Source organism: Vicia villosa, linkage group LG5 (genome assembly GCF_029867415.1).
Source record: "Vicia villosa cultivar HV-30 ecotype Madison, WI linkage group LG5, Vvil1.0, whole genome shotgun sequence".
NCBI lineage: Eukaryota > Viridiplantae > Streptophyta > Magnoliopsida > Fabales > Fabaceae > Vicia > Vicia villosa.
In genome coordinates, this window is record NC_081184.1 from 128,221,162 (window position 1) to 128,240,744 (window position 19,583).

General features: G+C 30.0%; 2 protein-coding genes across 3 annotated transcripts; one reads left to right on the forward strand and one right to left on the reverse strand.

Moving 5' to 3' along the window:
* Positions 1-215: 215 nt before the first annotated feature.
* On the reverse strand, positions 216-2,369 carry LOC131607296 (organelle RRM domain-containing protein 2, mitochondrial-like). Its single transcript, XM_058879309.1, has 4 exons — positions 2,117-2,369; positions 1,379-1,447; positions 1,147-1,253; positions 216-534 (listed from the first exon to the last, which is right to left on the reverse strand). The coding sequence occupies exons 1-4, from the start codon at positions 2,286-2,288 to the stop codon at positions 433-435; spliced, it is 450 nt and encodes a 149-aa protein (XP_058735292.1). The 5' UTR covers positions 2,289-2,369; the 3' UTR covers positions 216-432.
* Positions 2,370-15,806: 13,437 nt separating this feature from the next.
* Positions 15,807-19,539, forward strand: LOC131607298 (beta-glucosidase 25-like). Of its 2 annotated transcripts, XM_058879311.1 has the most exons (13): positions 15,812-16,215; positions 16,304-16,370; positions 16,448-16,506; positions 17,029-17,104; positions 17,174-17,245; positions 17,329-17,416; positions 17,614-17,869; positions 18,051-18,166; positions 18,252-18,475; positions 18,576-18,607; positions 18,706-18,808; positions 19,032-19,140; positions 19,243-19,539. In XM_058879311.1, the coding sequence occupies exons 1-13, from the start codon at positions 16,090-16,092 to the stop codon at positions 19,436-19,438; spliced, it is 1,524 nt and encodes a 507-aa protein (XP_058735294.1). In that variant the 5' UTR covers positions 15,812-16,089; the 3' UTR covers positions 19,439-19,539. The 2 variants fall into 2 exon arrangements, with proteins under 2 accessions (XP_058735293.1, XP_058735294.1); XM_058879310.1 differs by having other exon boundaries at positions 15,807-16,215; positions 17,029-17,245.
* The last annotated feature ends 44 nt before the right edge of the window (positions 19,540-19,583 follow it).

Genomic DNA, 19,583 nt, shown 5'->3' on the forward strand with positions numbered 1-19,583 from the left:
TATGGGGTATAGTTCTGCTATTTCATGAAGCACGCATTAAAACAGAACACATGCTACAAAAAACGGATCTGTTGTTCTTTTTTATTGTTCATTCTTCTTAGACAATAAAATAATATTTGACTTTTGTTATACCGCTGTAAATTTTTATGTAAATGATTAATCATTGGATGATAGTGACACATTTAAAATAGGTATTCAACAAAAGCAAGCGTATAGAATGTAATCCAGAGAAGTGTTTAGGGCATATCAAAGACAAATCTGTATTACAACAATATCATATCATCCTCCCTTATCAACAGTCAAATATTTGTCAATAATTTAAGACCAGCTAGGCATCATCATCCATGCCATTGTCTAAATAAATAATACTTTGTGATTTGCAATGTCAAACATATAACAATAAAGCACAAAAATGTTTCGGATGAGCATGAACTAATAAGGTCGGCCGTACTGTTTAGTCGTATTATTTACAGCTTCTCCAGGTGGGGGTCTTGGTCTTGCATACTCTGCAAATATAACCCAGCCATCCAAAAACTGTATTGACAGGGAAAACATACCAGTCAGCATTATTCCAATAGAAAGTTAGGTAAGAAAAGCAAAGAACAAGTGTGGCATCAACTTATGTTTGGGATCACGGCGGGGTTGTCAAAATCATGGTGAGCCACCATGATTCTACCAAACTCACCATAAATTCATACATGCACTGCATAGTTCTGTGAAATAATGCATATTTATTTGAGCTTAACAATAACTATATGAGTTTACAAGTACAGGATGATTAAGCAAATACTTAAAATATTGAAGAGTTAAATCTTTACATTCCATGTCAAGAAGAAAGGGTGAAAATTAAAAAAATTTAATTTCAAAAAACTACTGAACGAGATTTAATGCAAAAACTCAAGTAGAGGTCCATGCAAAGTTGTGCTTCAAGAACAGCAAATGCATTGTCGGCAATGTCAAGCAATTCGAGCTCAATCATGTATATGGTGTTGGTATATTAAGTTTTTCGTATGTGACAATATTGAATTCATATTTTGCTTTAAAATACAAATGCAAAGACAAATCTAAGAAAATAATGTTCTGAAAGAAATACATTTATCGGTCTTTCCATAAGAGGTGCAAGCATAATGGCCGAATAAATATTACCTTGCCATCCATGCCTTCAATGCCTTTAGCAGCATCTTCTAAAGTAGCATATTGAACAAAACCAAACCCCTTAGAGTAACCTGAGACTCGGTCAGTTACCACCCTCGCTGCAATAGGCAGACAGAAAACCATTACAGTTTCAGAGTAGATCTTCAAGACATCATTACATAGTAAAACAATAAACCATTGAACAGGTCAAATGTTAAAATGAAATAAGGGATGAAGAACAAACCATGAACCACTTCACCAAACTTTTGAAACTCTTCTCGCAGTCTCTCTGTTGTAGTACGTTTGCTAAGCCCTGAAAGTTTAAGATACATAAAACTCCAACATCAACTGAATATTACAAGTGACAAATTGCATTGGAAAAAGGCAATGCAAATATACAATTTTAATTCTTTTTGGGAGGGAGAGAACAATTGTTGCCTGAACGGCAACTTTAGAGAGGAAACATCACTTTCAGACCAAACGATTTTAGTGTGTTACTGTAAAATCTCTTTGGTGTCACCATACCCATTAGTTTAAAATGTGGGTTAAAATAAAATGGCTAGTGAGTAAACACTGCAATAAAAAAATGCGCAACCCACTCTAATCTTTTGAGTGATTCAGATCGTGATTTGTGACTAACAAATTGCTCCTGCTAAACTGTAGTAGGTCTCTTTTGTGTTTAATGATGGTACTCATGATTTCTGAGTAGACACTTGTTCAAGGGTTAAGAATGTTTTTTCTTAGGGGCTTTCTGTAGGTTATAATATACTTTTGAACCGAATTGAATACACATGAACATGCACATAACCATACAATCTAATAGAAATGAGAACACATACATCAAATTAAACCTTAACCTAATCAAAACCTACAAATTCAATTTATAGATCAGAATACTAGCTAGCCACCGACTAAAAACAACAACGATAATAAATAGTAATAAGCAATGATATAGTGAAGAGAAAAATAGGGTAAGACGGACCAGAGACGAAGAGGTTGGTGTTGGGATCGGCCATCTGTCGAGCGGAAGTAGTTCCGGAAGGTTGCGTAGAAGCGAAAGGGAAAGTGGGAGAAGAGGGGACTGGATTCGAACAGAAGAAGCGGCGCAAACCGCGGGGCGCCGCCGCCGCTGCAGCTCTCATCGTAAGAGCCATGGGTTTAAGGTAAAAAAGTGTAAAACCCTTGGTGGGTTGAAGGAAAGAGGTAGTGAGAGAAGAAAGATGAATAACTGAAACTGTCTATTTCCGATTTTTATATTTATATTAACAAGAAAAAATGAATCGTATCCACTGTAGTTTTGAATTGCACATAATTAGGCATTCCAATTATTTATGGCCGTTTGATCGAGATATAATAGTTCAGTAGAATATATATTTTAATTTTTGTTTTATAATTTTAAATATCAAACTGATCAAACGTTTATTAGTTTTCCGAATGTGTGTTTACCAACGGCAGAAACACCGGTTCAAGAAAATACTGGTGGGTGGTACTGATCTATCTGGTGTGGTGATTTATTGTCAGGTCAAATAACCTAAATAGAGTACATTTTTAGTTAGTGTTATTTTTTCTAATGTAAGTATTTTTATTTGTTAAGAGTTACTATATTATTTGTGAATAATTGTGAAAATTAGGTAGGATCTCTTTAAATGAGTTTTAATTTTTAGTTTTTAAAAATTATTTTAAAAACTAAATAAAATAAAATATGTTATGTTATGTTTGGTAATTTAATTTTTATAAATTGTTTCAAAGTTAAACAATATTATAAATTTTTCATTAATAAAAAATGTATAAATTTTTTGTGTGTTTTTACTCTTCATAATTTTCAAATTTTGAAACCAAAAATTTAAAACCTCTAAAACATATTTTTGTTTTGGCTTAAATATAACTTAAATTCCACTATTTTTATTTTTTTGGGTCCTCTATTTAAAAAATCACGTTTTTGTCTTTTTTTTTTTTTTTTAAATTTGTTTTGAATTTTAGTCCTCATTAATTTGGAAATAATTTTTTATGATAAAGCACATATACTAATTAGAGATGATAAAGTGGACTTCTCGACAGGTCCTGTGTTTTTTGAAAATTTTACTTTGTATCCCTACAACTATATTTATACCCGTACACACAAAAAATTTGGACCGAAATACCCTTATATAAATATTTTATATTTTAAAATAATTCACTTTTTTCTTACATTTAAGAAAAGTTTCCGGAACACCCAAGAATATATAAACCAGAACACTTTTTTAAAGTAATCCGGTAAAAAAAATTTAACTTTTAATATATCGGAACACTTGAAAAAAGAGTTCTGGTTTTCAAAATGTTCAAGTTTAAAAGTTGATTAAAGTGAGTTTTGAAGTTGCACACCGAAACACTTATTTAAAGTGTTTAGGTGGTTTAATTTTTAAAAAAAATTCTAGTCTTTAGACAACGGTATAAACCGTTGCCTAAAGTTAGGACCAACAAATAAAATCTATTGCCTTAGTTAATTTCTTAGGGTCTGTTTGAAATAGTTTTTGTTTTTAGTTTTTAAAAACTGAAAAGTAAAAATAAAAACACAATTTAGCCATTTCAGTTTTTTGCTTTTAAAAACTGAAAAATTGTGAAGAGTTTTTAAAAACACATTTGTAAAAATATTATATTCAAACAAGTTTTTAGTTTTTAAATTTTCAAAAACTAAAATAGAGTTTTTAAAAAGCCTTTCAAACAGGCCCTTAATCTTTAACCCACGCTTTTTGCAAAGCTTATTTTTGGCAACGCTTTTATTTATTTGTCATTCACTTTTGGCAACGCTTTTAAACGGTTGCGTAAAGTCTAGAACTTTTAAAAAAAATAAACCATCGAAACACTTTAATAAGTGTTAGTATGCAACTTCAAATAACTTATAACTATCGGAACTCTTTTTTTAAGTGTTCCGGTGTGTTACTTTTTAAACCAGAAGACTTTGAAAAAGTATTCCAATTTATATATTTTTTGATGTTCCGGAAACTTTTCTTAAATGTGAGGAAAAAGTGAAATTTTTTAAAATATAAGCTATTTATATAAGGGTATTTCGTTCTAGAATTTTTTCGTGTAGGGGTATACCGTATAATTGTGGGGGTACAAAGTAAAATTTTCGTGTCTTTTTAAGTTGACTTAGATGGACTTTAGACTATCCGGCCTGAACTTTTTTATTTTAAAAAAATAAAATAAAAATTCGATAATATTTATTATAAATAAATTTTAAAAATTTATTATTTTAAACATAAAATATTTTTAATTACTATATTATCTCTTATAAATATTATGAAGTATTTCTAAATACAATATATGCATAAATTTTATAAAATAATACTTGAATATTTAACATAAGAGAAAAATTAATAAAATACAATGAAAGAATGTTGATTATATGGATGTATAATATTTAGTGATATGTGAAAAATTAATATGCTAAGACAATATAAATATTAATATATAATTTTTAAAATTTATAATTATGGGGGCCTAATGTTCTACTTACGATTCATGTAGGCTAGTACTAATGCGTAGCGGATTTTTTAGGACAATTTCTTTGTAGACCTCCAAGGGGGAGAACCCCTGCTTCGGAGATGCATCTCCGAAGTAATTTTTATCAAATTTTTTTAGAATTCGGAGATGTATCTCCGAAAACATCAATTTAGGGGTGTTTCCGGAGATGCATCTCCGAAAACACCATTTTTCACATTTTTAGGTGTTTCGGAGAAGCATCTCCGAAATATGCAACAAGCTATTTTTTTTATTTTCTAAACAATGGTTAGTCCGGTATTTTAAATTAAACGAAAATGCTTGGAGTAAACAGTGCTTGATATAAACTAAATATAACACGCAAATTGGAATAAAATACTAATATTATATGTACACTAAAAGTGTACGTAAATATCAAAAAATACAAATCGAATACAATAAAGTCAACAATGAAAAATAAACCGAAACCAGCTACTGAGTATGCCTAACCCTAACTCCCTGGGACCTCCTTTGCCCGGTATATGCCGTCGCACCGGCCGCGTCACCGACCATCCTCTCCACGACGGCAACTGCCTCTGGACCGTCGTGCGCAATGATACCTCGGTCCAATGCGTCCCGCCCAAGCATCTCTATCCGCTGGAATATCGGCAGGAGATCAGTGGCATGGTCATCCTCGACCTGCTACTTCGGACTCTGCCGCCGCCACCAAGTGGTTCTCATACAACTCTCTCAAAATGGAGAACCGGATATGGGCCCCACTCGTCGCCCGGCACTCAAAATCAGCTATGTTTGAATTCATATCCAAATAGTCGATCATCCACTCAATCGCTTCGACCCTCTGTATCCTGGAATGGTGCAGCAGCCTCCCTCTGATCGGCAGGTGAAGCAGACTTGAACATCGTGCAAGGTGGTCGTCAACTCCCCAATAGGAAAGTGGAAAGAAGACGTCTCCTTGTGCCACCGCTCCACGAAATCCCCCTGCATGCCGTGGAAGATAGTGGTATACCTGGTCATGCACAACCCGCCGAGCCCGGAACCAGCTACCACATCATTAAACCACTGGGCCTCTGGTTTAAACAGATCAAAAATCTCCCGCGTGTGGTTCACGGATTTTATTGTTGGCCTTTCCTATTACAACAAAAACAAAAAAGATTGTTAGTTAGACCGTTAGGATAAAGTGGAATAAAAAAACTAAATAAAAAACGGTTAAATTATAAAGTCGGTTAAATTAAAAAAATACCTCTCCCTTCCAGACACGTCGAACGACGTGGTCATGGTAGTAAATCAACAAACAAGTATCCCTAGTCCCTCCCGGGTAGCCCTCCTCCTCATCCTCCTCCCCGTGCGGAGGGTCAGCATCATGTATCTCCTCCTCCTCGTATCTCACCTCTTCCTCATCCTCCTATACCTCCTCCTGACGGAAAAAAGATACCCGGGCCAGCCGACTCCTCGATCCAGATGAGGAACCAGCCTCATCCATCTGGACGGGTACTCGTACTCTACCCCGTCTTTGTGTCGATGCCAACTGTGAGGCCCGCTCGCGTCGAGCCGACGCTGTCTGAGTCTCTCTGCCCTGTCTAAGTCGTGCGGGGTTGCCTGCCATTTTCCTGAAAAAATTAAAATCCGTAAGAAGACAAAACAATCAAGAAAATAAAAAATAATTTTGGGTTCATTTCGGAAGTGCATTTCCGAAACTGGTCATGGAGGTGTTTTCGGAAATGCACTTCCGAAACCCCCTGCGAACTCCATTTTTGCAGAACCTCCACATCTTGCCCTAAGTACTTCAAAATCAAATTTTTCCTATCTAAACATACTCAGTGCCATATAATAACTTAAACATACTACATTATACTAATTTCTAACACCCTTAACATCAATTTCAATCCTAGATTTAAAGTTGTGAGAACTTACAGATTTAAAGTGATGTTGATGGTGCTTTAGAACTTAGAAGTACTCTTTGAAGGTTGGAGAGCAATTTGATGTTGTTTTGAAGTAGCCTTTGGAGTGTTTAGGCGCAAATGGTTGAGAAATTTTGAAGTTTTGCTGTTTAGCGTAAATTGAGAATGGGGGGATGTTATTTTGTTTAAACAGCAAAACGCGCGTTTTTTCGAAAATGCATATCCGAAATATTGTTTTCGAAGATGCATCTCTGAAATCATTTTTAAGTAAAAAGAATGTATTTTCGGAGATGCATCTCCGAAAAACACTTTTTTTTTACTTAAAAAAAATAATTTCGGAGATGCATATCCGAAATCACCTTTTTTTTTCCTTCGGAGATGCACTTCCGAATTATAGGAACATTTTGAAAATTTGTATATATATATATACACACACACACACACACACACATATATATATATATATATATATATATATATATATATATATATATATATATATATATTATATATATATATATATATATATATATATATATTAATTTTGAAATTTTTTATATTTAAATATTATTTAATTATTATATTTTTAATAATTATTTTGTGGATATATGTATTTATATTAATTAATTATTAAATTAAATTTTAATTAATTAAATGATTAAATAAAATTAATATTTATTAATTAATTAATTAGTTGAATATGTGTCAAATATTATTGGATATTAAAACTATTCATTTTGAAATAATGAGAACTATAATTGATTATCACCTTATTTATATGTTATGGTCCCCAATATATCATACTACAAACAAATTATTTCTTCTTTCGTTTTAAGATATTATAAATATCAAATGAGGAAGATTCATAAACCAACAAATATTACTCACTTGTCTATATACTTTTACTTTTTAGAATTATCATTCATTAAAAAAAAAAATCTTATATCGATTCAAGTATTTCTATAACATTTAATAATATCTCATTGATTAATTTATTATAGATTGTAAAGTTATTTGTATCTACGTTGATATATTTATTTTGATTCCGCCTTAAAATTATGCTTATAATTTTAAGGGTAATGCTAACGAGTGCCCCGGGGGCATTGGTTAAGAGATTAAAAAGGTAAGTAGAACATTGTTTAATAGATTAAAAAGATAAATTTTTTATCTAAAATATATGTATTCAATGCATTGAAATTATAAACAATTAATTTTACTAAAGAATATTATGTTTATTCAATGAATTGATCTAGAATGATTTCTTTATTTGGAATGCTTAACCAGTGCCCCTAGGGCACTCGTTAGCATGACCCTAATTTTAATATTTTTTTTTTGCATAAATTGAATATAGGTGGGTTAGTTTTATCTGAAGTTGCCGAAACGAACTCAATGCCCGTCCAATTCAGTTACTCTTATCCTAAAATTTCCTTATCATATGAAACAATTCTACACGTCTTACTAATCATTATATCCATTTCCACGTATTTATTGAATATTTTTATCTCCAATCTGATCTTCTTGATTTTTATTTATTTTATAACAAGAATCTATTTGATGTTGATGGCCTATCTGACTCCTCCAAAAAATTTGAACTATTTTTGCATGTAATAATTTATTCAAAATATAAAACCTAATGTTTAACAAACTTTTTAAACCCGGAAACCTCAAAAACGTAGGTATCATATCATACTAAATTATAATTCTATAAATTCTTCCTATCAAAATTTCTCGACTAATTTTTTAATAATTAATTAAATAATAATAATAAATTCTATGATCCATATTTTCAAGTAACTTCCACATAGTTATAGTGTCTGTTTGGTAAAAATAACGGTTGATTGATAAGCTAGCTGATAGCTTATAGCTTATGACTTATGACTGATGACTGATGACCAATGGCTTATAGCTTATAGCTTATAGTGGATGGTTGAGACTGATAGCTTATAAGCTAATTGAAGTGTTTGGTAAAATTAATAGTTCAATTAACTTATAAATGTAAAATGACATAAAAGATCTTTAATATATAATTATTTTATTTCAATTAATTTATAAATGTAAAATGACATAAAAGATATTTAATATATAATTATTTTATTTTAAATTGAAATAAATTATAAGGGTTAAAAATAGATTTTAATTAAAATAATATAGATAAAAAAGGAAAAAGAATAATAAGCTAAAGGGTCTGTTTGGTAAAAATAGCGGTTGACTGATAAGCTAGCTGATAGCTTATAGCTTATGACTGATGGCTGATGACTGATGACTTATAGCTTATAGCGGATGGTTGAGACTGATAACTTATAAGCTAATTGAAGTGTTTGGTAAAATTAGCGGTTCAATTAACTTATAAATGTAAAATGACATAAAAGATATTTAATATATATTTATTTTATTTTAAATTAAAATAAATTATAAGGGTTAAAAATAGATTTTAATTAAAATAATAAGGATAAAAAAGGAAGAAAAAATGATAAGCTATAAGACATAAGCTAAAACGCTATTTGAAATAGCGTCTGGAAAATAAGCTATAAGCTAGTAAAATAAGTTATAAGCTCGTGATGAAAAGAGCGTTACCAAACGGGTCTAAATTATCATATGAGCTTATAAGACATAAGACATAAGCTATAAGCTCGAAAACATGGCTTACCAAACAGAGCCAAAATGTTATTTGAAATAGCGTATGGAAAATAAGCTATAAACTCGTGATGAAAAGACCGTTATCAAACGGGTCTAATTATCATATGAGCAACCTATTAAATTAGTTTTGAAACCTATTAATGTTAATTTATTTAAAACTTATGTTTTTTTTAATAAGCAATTTGAATCTAACGAGTTTTAAATCTGAGACCTTAAAAGGAGTACACTCTCAGACCCAAACATTTCACGCTAGATCACACACGCACAATAATGTTATGTTATGTATTGTTAATTTGTTACGTGCAAGAGTTTTTTTAGTTATTTCTTTGACTCAATCAACATTTTTTTTCCTTTAAGCCACGTCCACAAGTGGTTTTCTTTAACAGCCTAAAAAGTTATCATTCAATTGATTCATTATTATTAATTCATCTCATTAAATTATAATTAACAATCTATTTCATTAATTTAATTTATCAATTTATTATATTATTACTATTTTTTCCAGTTATTATCATTATTTTAATGATTGAAGAATTTCCCACAAAATTAAGAAATTATATTATATTGTGTATCCATTATATCAATTATTTATTTTTTACTTTTTAAAATTTAATATATCCACTTCTTTAGGTAATGATGAATATCTAATTTTAAGGTTTTTATCCTCAAATTTTGATTCTTAGTTATGAATTCTTTTTCTTTTATTTCAATTTCACAAATCTACGTATTTTTTATTTCAATTATTAATTTGATATTATTTATAAATGATTAATTTATTTATTAATTTTACAATTTTTATTTTAAATAATGCTATAAAATATAAAAAATAACTCACTTATATTTTAAATTAGAGATATACTTAAAATAAAACTATTCATATCAATATATTTTAAATTATTATAATTATCAATAATATTTAAATAAATCCGTGCATCGCACGGATATAGGTCTAGTTTTATAACTAAACTTAAAAATTCATAGTTGTATAGAATTCGAAACTTCTTTTTATTTTGGATAGACTTATAGTTTTTTCATTATATTTTAGTTTTCAAATCTCGGGTAAATTTTTAGATACCTTAAATTTTAGGATATTTTAAGTCAAGTTCATTTATTAAATTAAAAATGATACTTAAACTTCAATTTACAAGTGTTCAATTGTCCTTTATCTTTTACCAACAAAATCTAAATGATCCATTGACACTAAGAAATTCAATTTCTTCAATAAATAACTTGTTTATATTAATATATAAATTTAAATAAATTCAGTATTATCTTGTTATTGAGGAGTGTTAGAAATAACATTATTGTTTATTTTATGATCTATTTCTAAAACAAAGATAGATACAAAAACTTCATCATTGTGAGAAACATTTTCTTCATCAAAGATAACACTTTTCATGATTTATTCCCCTCCAAACTTTACATCCTCAAAGAATCTAGCATTTTTTGTTTCAAAATTATTCTAGTGATAGGATTATTAAACTTATACCCGTAAGAGCATTCAACATATCCAATAAAAAACAACTAATTGCCTTTGTGTCCAACTTACCATCATGAGGCCTATAAGGCCTCACTTCACTTGGACACCCCTAAATGTGCAGGTGCCTAATGCTGCATAATGCGGACTTTTTTCTAGTCCATAGCTCATAAAAGGTCTTAGCTACTACTTTACTAGGTACTCTATTAAGAATATAAACTACGGTCTTTAATGCCTCTCCTTAAAGTGAATCTGGAAGAGAAGAATGACTAATCATATTCCTCACCATATATATTCTTAAGAGTCTGGTTTTGTCATTCTGCAACTCCATTCATGTTGGGTTTTCTTGACATTGTGTATTGCGGAACAATTCCACATTCATCGAGAAAAAATGTGAAGGGCCTTAGATGTTGTTCCCCTAATCCATCATACCAACCATAGTATTCACCAACACGAACAAATTTGATAGCCATTATTTTCTTTTCAAGTTGAATTTCAACCTCGACTTTAAATGACTTGAACACTTTCAAAGATTGAGATTTTTCATGAATCAAATACAAGTAATCATACCTCGAGCAATTGTCTATGAACGTAATAAAATACTGTTGTTCATTCCAAGAATCAGTAGGTAAAAGACCATATATATCAATATGAATTAGTTCTAAGACATTCTTAACTCTTTCAGCTTGGAATTTTTTTTGTCTACTTACCCTTAATACGTTGAATGAAGACTTGAAAGTCTGACAAATAAAGGGATCCAAGAACACCTTCCGACATAAGCCTCTAAATTCTCTGTTTGGAGATATGTCCTAATCGCTTATGCCATAAAGTGGCAGAATTCTCATTTAATTTTTGTTTTATACAATGTTGCTCTATTTGCATTATTTTGTTATAAGGACATTCAATATCAAACATACAAAGATTATCATTCAAAGAATCATAACCAACAACATGTGAATCATATGAGAGACTAAATTTAGTATTTCTAAACGAACAAGCATAACCTGATTTGTCCAAAATAGAAATAGAAATTAAATTCCGTCTAATAGACAGTGCAACAAAAGTGTCAACCAAATCCAAACAAAAACCAGTCTTTAATAATAATCTAAAAGTCCATATAGTCTCTACTGCAACTTTATTGTCATCGCTCTTTCAGCATCACTTGGTGGACAGCTCAACAGGTAACCCTGCATAGATATACTAAACATATAACATTAATAGGACAACAAACATATAACATTAATAGGCATGTCAAATAACCATATAAACAGAAAGAATATTTTTTATATGCAAATTAAATAAGATCTGAATAAGATACAAAAAAAAAAAAAAAACACGATCAATTCTCAATATTTAATTATAAAAATTATTTATAGGCGGTACTCTCATGCAATAATTAAATATTAATAATAAATTTTGTCAGATAATGGACGTCTTTGATGTCAATCATTAACAACATGGATAAATAAAATTAGGTTTAATTGCAATTTTGGTCCCCCTATTATCATTTTTTTGAGTTTTGGTCCCCTATTTTAAAATCCTGAATTTTAGTCCCTTTATTTTAGTTTTTTGAGGATTTTGGTCCCCTTGCAAATCCGAAGGCAATTTTTAATGAAATGGAACTCACATTGATGACATGTTCAACATAAATCTTAAATAAAATTTGTTTTTTTTTAACATTTCTCTATTGAACTGGCATTGACACATCATCAATATGAGCTTCATTTCATTTAAAATTGTCTTTGAATTTGCAGGGGGACCAAAATCCTCAAAAAACTTAAATATAGGAACTAAAATTCCGAATTTTAAAATAGAAGGACCAAAACTAAAAAAAAATATAACAGAAGGACCAAAATTGCAAGCCATAAACTTAATAGTTATTTCATATTTACCTTCATAAACATCTAATTATTCTACCAAAATGTATCTTCCATTTTATATATCTGGTGGATATTTTTAATTGAAAACAAACTATTGAGATATCAGTACCCAATATTTTTCCTTGTTATCGAAGTCTTAATTTTATGTATGAATAGTTCTACGCGAACTAATTGCGTGATTTCTTAACACGTTTGTTGATTGTATTCAGCTGTTAATTAAACTCTAGTACTCCTACAGAATTAAAAGGTTTTTTTGTCGCTGTTCTTTGTATGAAATGTGAGTAACTTACTAAAGGAACCAATAAAATTAAGCAACATAAAATCAACTCTCAAAAGTCAATATTAAATACGTCGAATAATTTCTTTTTATACCAAAACATAATATCATTCATTTAGTTTTAGTTAATTATATTTAGTTTTTTATTTCGTTAAATTTATATTTTAATTTTTTTATCAAGGTCATTTTAAAAATAGAATACACTCAACAATAAAATTTAAAACAAAAATAAAAAATCTAAATTATAATAATTTTAAAAATCTACTTTTGAATTGAAAGCTATTACCATATCTATAAAATTTAATTATCAATAAAAAAATATTTAGGCTTAATTGCAATTTTGGTCCCTCTATTATCCATTTTTTTGGGTTTTGGTCCCCCTATTTTAAAATTCGGAATTTTAGTCCCTATATTTTAGTTTTTTTGAGGATTTTGGTCCCCTGCAAATTCGAAGGCAATTTTAAATGAAATGACGCTCTTAATGATGATGTATCAGTGTCAGTTCAGCAGTAATCTGTTCAAAAAAGTTATTTTTATTTAAGATTTATGTTGAAAATGTCATTAATCTGAGTTTCATTTCATTAAAAATTGCCTTCGGATTTGTAGGGGGACCAAAATCCTCAAAAAACTAAAACAATGACTAAAATTCTAGATTTTAAAATAGAGGGATCAAAACCCAAAAAAATGAATAATTGGAGGACCAAAATTGCAATTAAGCCAATTATTTAATATGTTAAATAGAAGGATCAAAATTAACCGTTTTGATAAGTTTTATAAGACGTTAATTTTTATGTATCTCGTTAATATATTAAATGATTTTTGATTGACGTTAAATTTTATAGACATGATCTATATTATTATAACTTTCAATCCAACGGTTGATTTTGTTATACACACAGGGCCGGCCATCCCCAGGTGTAGCAAGTGCTGCAGCGCTGAGCCCCATATCCTGAGGGGCTATTCATTTTCAATCATTTTTTTATTTTCCTTTCTTAATTTTTAACTTTGTAGCTTTTCTGCTTTCAATTGTTTACTATTTATTATCATTGAATGCTTTAATAATAAAGCATGATAAATGTTTGTGTGCACCATTAAAAGTCATAACACTTGATAATGAATTAAATACATCAATTTTATATTAAATATTGTGTGTTCAAATTTTAAAAGTTAGAAATTATTTGTTTTAAGACAAAGTGTAAATGCAATTTAATTTGATTCAATGATAAAAAGATAAGCTAGTGTTTAGAGTAAAATAAATATAAATTAATTAGTATATATTCTTTAAACTATAAAGTTTTAGAGTGAGACATTATTTCTTCATCTTAAAATAATTTAAATAGAAAAGAAAAGATTTATGTATATTTTAATTTTATAATTACACCTTTTTATCTTAATTATTAGATAGGATTAAGTTTTGTTTTATTTTAAAGTAATTTTTCATCATTTTCATTCTAACCTAATAATACATTAACTAAAAAAATCAAATAGATTTAATTTGTCTATTTATCATCATTTTAAATAAAACATAATTCAAAAAAAAATTCAATTACACAAGCAATAGATTTTACATTTGTTTTTTCAAAAACGTATGTAAAATTATAATTTGTTTTTAAAAACTTAATATTTTATAATAAATATAAAATTATAATTTTATAAATTAGAACAGGGCCTCCGAACTCATTGAGCCGGCCCTGTATACACATATGCAGTAAAGAGTTATAAAATGTGTCGTGATATTAAGTTTGACACCATATTATCATTTTATCTTGACCATATATATAATAATACATATTTTTTGAATCAGAATATTTTAATATTTGGTTCTTAAATGACATAAATTAATTTATCTACGAGTTAGAGTCCGTTAATATTTGATATTATTATACTGCATTTCTTCTCAACATTAAAGAAGCTTTCTTAAGGAGTTAATTTATTTTAGAGTCAGAGTCTATTAATGTTTGACATCACTGTATCGCAATTCTTTTAAAAATTAAAGAGTTTCTCCCTAATAAATAACGAGTTCAAATATGTATATTTTTAAGGGTTAAATATGTTTTTGGTCCCTCTAAATATAACGGTTTTCAACTTTAGTCCCTCTAAATATTTTCTTCAAAGAATGGTCCTCTTAAATATTTTAATTTTAACTTTTGGTCCCTCGTGGCAAAATCGTAGCTAAAATGGTATCTAAGTTCGCCGCTAAATAAAAAACCGTCGCTAAAATCGCCGCTAAAATCGTCACTAATTTGTAAAAACCGTCGCTAAATTACAAGAGGGACCAAAAGTTAAAATTAAAATTTTTAGGAGGACTATTCTTTGAAGAAAATGTTAAGAGGGACTAAAGTTAAAAACCGCTATATTTAGAGGGACCAAAAATTTATTTAACCCTATTTTTAAAGAGAAGAATATTTGTGCCGACTATCTAACAAAACATGCTCTTGTAAGAAGAGCTATGCTATGCTTACTCTCTTTTCCTGTACACCGTAGCTTACACCGTAAAAATTAACAAAAGAAAATTTTCCTTGCACAGAAATCGAGACAAAACAAATCATAAAATAATAGAATGCATGTATTATATGTATAATTATACGGTGTTAGTGTAAAAAAGAGTGTAAGCTTATCATTTCCCTTGTAAGAATTATCATTCTCATGTTAATGAAACTTAAATGATTTCTTTTTTTTTCTTTCTTTTCCATTTGTATAAAAAAAAAAAAAGTTAGTTATGCCTTAATGGCACAAGTTAGGATTAGCTGTATATTATAATTATAAACATACCTTAACATAGATATTAACCTATACAATTACCAATAACTGATTTCAATGGCGTGGTTAAGAAACTCACCCACCCTAACAATAAAAGAAGTTCTCTAAGAAATGGAAATGTATTAAAATGGAAAGACACCCCTCTAAGGTGGCATTTAGAAAAGAAAACAAACCATCTCTTGCCCGTAACTATAACCTACAATTGATGTAGACTTCCCCATTCCCTCATATTCAAGTTTCCTTCTCATCTGTCCCAAATCACACCAAGTTTTACAATCGTTCCAAATTTCATCCCTTAAAATCATATAGTCAAACTTCTAAGATAAAAATTCAATGATATTCTCACAATATGCATTTTTTTTGGCAAGTACTTATCCTCTTTAATTAGTCTATTTCTTATTAAGATATAGTTTTCAGCTTTACGACAAGACAAAGTTAGCTTGCATTTTTTTGCTATACACAAATTCAAAGCAACGTATAATTATATATTATATAGCCTCTCTAACCATAAACAAATTAAAGAAAATTTCTTAAGTCAAACACACCATGAGAATTATTAGTATTATTATTTCTATTTTCCTCATAATCAATCTCCTTGTAAGAGTAGAATCAATTAGCAGAAGAGATTTTCCAGAAGGGTTTATCTTTGGAACTGCTTCTTCAGCTCACCAGGTACTATTATTATTGTTATTCAATCATCTTATAATTGAAAGAGTTTATAGAAGAAATTGAAAATGAAGTAATGTGTTATGGAATATAGTTTGAGGGAGCTGTTGATGAAGGAAACAAAGGAGATAGCATATGGGATACTTTCTCAAGATTACCAGGTAGAAAAATGAATTATTTTGTCATTTAAGTTTGAAGAAAATTTTCTGATTCTTAGGTATTGAATTGTTTGGTTTAGGGAGAATTTTGGATTTCAGTAATGCAGATATGGCTGTGGATCAATATCACCGATTTCAGGTAACTTGAACTTCACTCTACCTATAGATAACTTGCACCAAATTGTCAATAATGTCAAATTGTCACTATCGATGTATAGCTCTGTAGCACCGATAACTCTGAAAATAAGGTGTATATGTGTCAGTTTCAATGTCTGAAACCAACTCCGACAATTTGTAATTATGTTAATTTATTTACTTTTTAAAATTATTATCAGTTTCCATGAGTTTCCATGTGTCAGTGTCGTGTTTCAGGTGTCCGTGCTATATATAGATTAAACAAGTCAGAATGAGCACCGACTAAGTATTTAATAGTGTTACATGAAAGCATTATATTATGATGACAACATTACACCAACTTTATGTAATAGAATATCAACATAAGGGAACACATGGAATAAAGTTCATGCGTGTAAAGAGTTACAAAATAAACTATTTTTTGTTGATGTGACCTCAGTTTAGTACTTTCAATGAACATGTTAGTCACAAAAATAGAACCAATCATTGAAGCATATTAGTAATATTATAATTCTATACTTTACAGAATGACATAAACTTGATGAAGGATTTGGGAATGGATTCTTACAGATTCTCCATTTCATGGCCTAGAATTTTCCCAAGTAAGTTACAATATTTTCAAAAACCTTATGTAGTTTTTGTGTTACTTTCCTTTTGTAACAAGTTAACAGATGGAACAGGGGAACCAAATGCAGAGGGGATAAACTATTACAACACCCTCATTGATGCTTTACTGGAAAAAGGTTACAAGATAATTTATTTTAGAATTTTATCTTAAATTATTAGCTAAAATATACTAAATAGCATTTTTTTTTTGTGCACTTAGGAATCCAGCCTTATGTAACTCTGTATCATTGGGATCTTCCACAGGTGCTGGAAGATAAATATGAAGGATGGTTAAGTCCTCAAATCATGTAAGTCATTGATGTTCTAGACCCTCTGTATCACTGTCTTTTTTTTATGGAAGACGTATCTGGTATCTGGTGTCTGGCATATAGACAGTTTTTTAAATTATTACTGGTGTCGACTTGTCAATGTCATTGTCATCTTTGGTGTGCGTGTTAGAACTTTTGTTTTGAGATTCATATTTATCTCTACTTACTATTGACAGAAAAGATTTCGAGCATTATGCATATACATGCTTCCGAGCTTTCGGAGATAGAGTTAAGCACTGGATTACCTTCAATGAACCTCACAACTTCGCTCTCCATGGTTATGATTTAGGGATTCAAGCCCCGGGAAGATGTTCCATTCTTGGTCATCTTGTATGTAAGAAGGGAAAATCGTCCACGGAACCTTACATTGTTGCTCATAACATTCTCTTATCTCATGCTGCTGCCTACAGAAGTTACCAACTACATTTCAAGGTTCCATACACTTCATCTATACAACTAATACTAAATATTTGTTACTAGCATCAAATTCCTTGCGTCTCACTCAATGTTTTAAAAACGAGACTGAGTTGTTCAACTAGTTAAATTGGAAATCACCCAATTCGCGGTTGGTTTGATCTCAGTTATTTTTTGTGTTATTTGATGGATAATCTAGGAACATCAAGGAGGTAAAATCGGGATAGCTCTAGATGCTGTTTGGTATGAACCAATAACTGAACTCGATGAAGACAAAGAAGCCGCTTCTAGAGCTATGGATTTTTCACTTGGATGGTAAACTTACTCAAAACATAATAACTATATCAAAATTTGATAGCTTAATTTATGTCAACTAAGAAATTAGAGTAATGTGAATCAGGTTTCTTGATCCTCTTTTCTTTGGAAAATATCCACTCTCAATGCAAGAGCAAGTAGCTGAGAGATTGCCAGAGATTACTAAAGCAACCTCAAACTTGCTTGTGGGATCATTGGATTTTATTGGCATAAACCATTATACCTCGCTGTATACGCGCAATGACAGGACTCGGTTTCATAAACTGATTATGCAAGATGCTATATCCGATGCCGCTGTTATTACTACCGGTAATTAAGCTATTGATGCAAACTGTGACTCCTTTTTTTGGTTCATTTCATTTTCATCACATTCATAATCTTAACCTGAATGGAAGTTTCTGATATTTAGCATACAGAAGAGGAGCTGCAATTGGAGATAAGGTATGCTCAGAAGAAAACCACCATAGCTAAAGTGTGTTTCGTTATCGGTTCATGCCGAATTTCGTTTCTAAAATCAGCACCAAATTTCTTTTTTTTAGGCAGCTTCCAGTTGGCTACACATTGTCCCTTGGGGAATCAGAAAGTTGATGAAACATGTGAAATGCAAATATGGGAACACACCCGTAATCATAACCGAAAACGGTTAGTAGTTTTGCGTGCAGAAACTAATTTTAATTGAGTTTAATATCTACTTACACTTCATACTGAAACACATGTATTCACAATCAATTATCTCAAATTAGCACATGTGTCAACGTATCAGTGTCAATATCGTGTACATCAGTATAGATTCCAGTGTTCATAACGTAGTCTATAAGTCTTGAATACATCTCAATGCTCAAGTTATTAGAATTTTGGACTGCAGGAATGGATGATCCAACTGGACCCTTTATGACCTTAGAAAAGGCATTAAATGATGACAAGAGGATAAGATATCATAGGGACTATCTCTCAAACCTATCTGCTGCTATAAGGTATATTAATGCAAAATTTCAAAATTACTTGAGTTCATGTAACTGTAGAATCCTTGCATCTTGATAGCTATCTTGATATTGAGATAACATGAACTTATGCAGGGAAGATGATTGCAATGTGAAGGGGTACTTTGCATGGTCATTGCTTGACAATTGGGAATGGAACTTGGGATATACAGTGCGCTTTGGACTCTACTATGTAGATTTCAAAAACAACCTTACTAGGATACCAAAATCTTCTGTGCAATGGTTCAAAAATGTGCTCAGATTTGAAACTGAAAAAATTAGTGATATTTGAATTGTTGTCATACATATCAAATAGCAAGTGTATATACACACATTCTTTTTTAAGAAATGTTAAAATTTTAAAATATTAAAATATTTTGCGAAATATGTTTACATGAATGTTTAATATTATTTTTATGGTAATAAAGATTTAATTA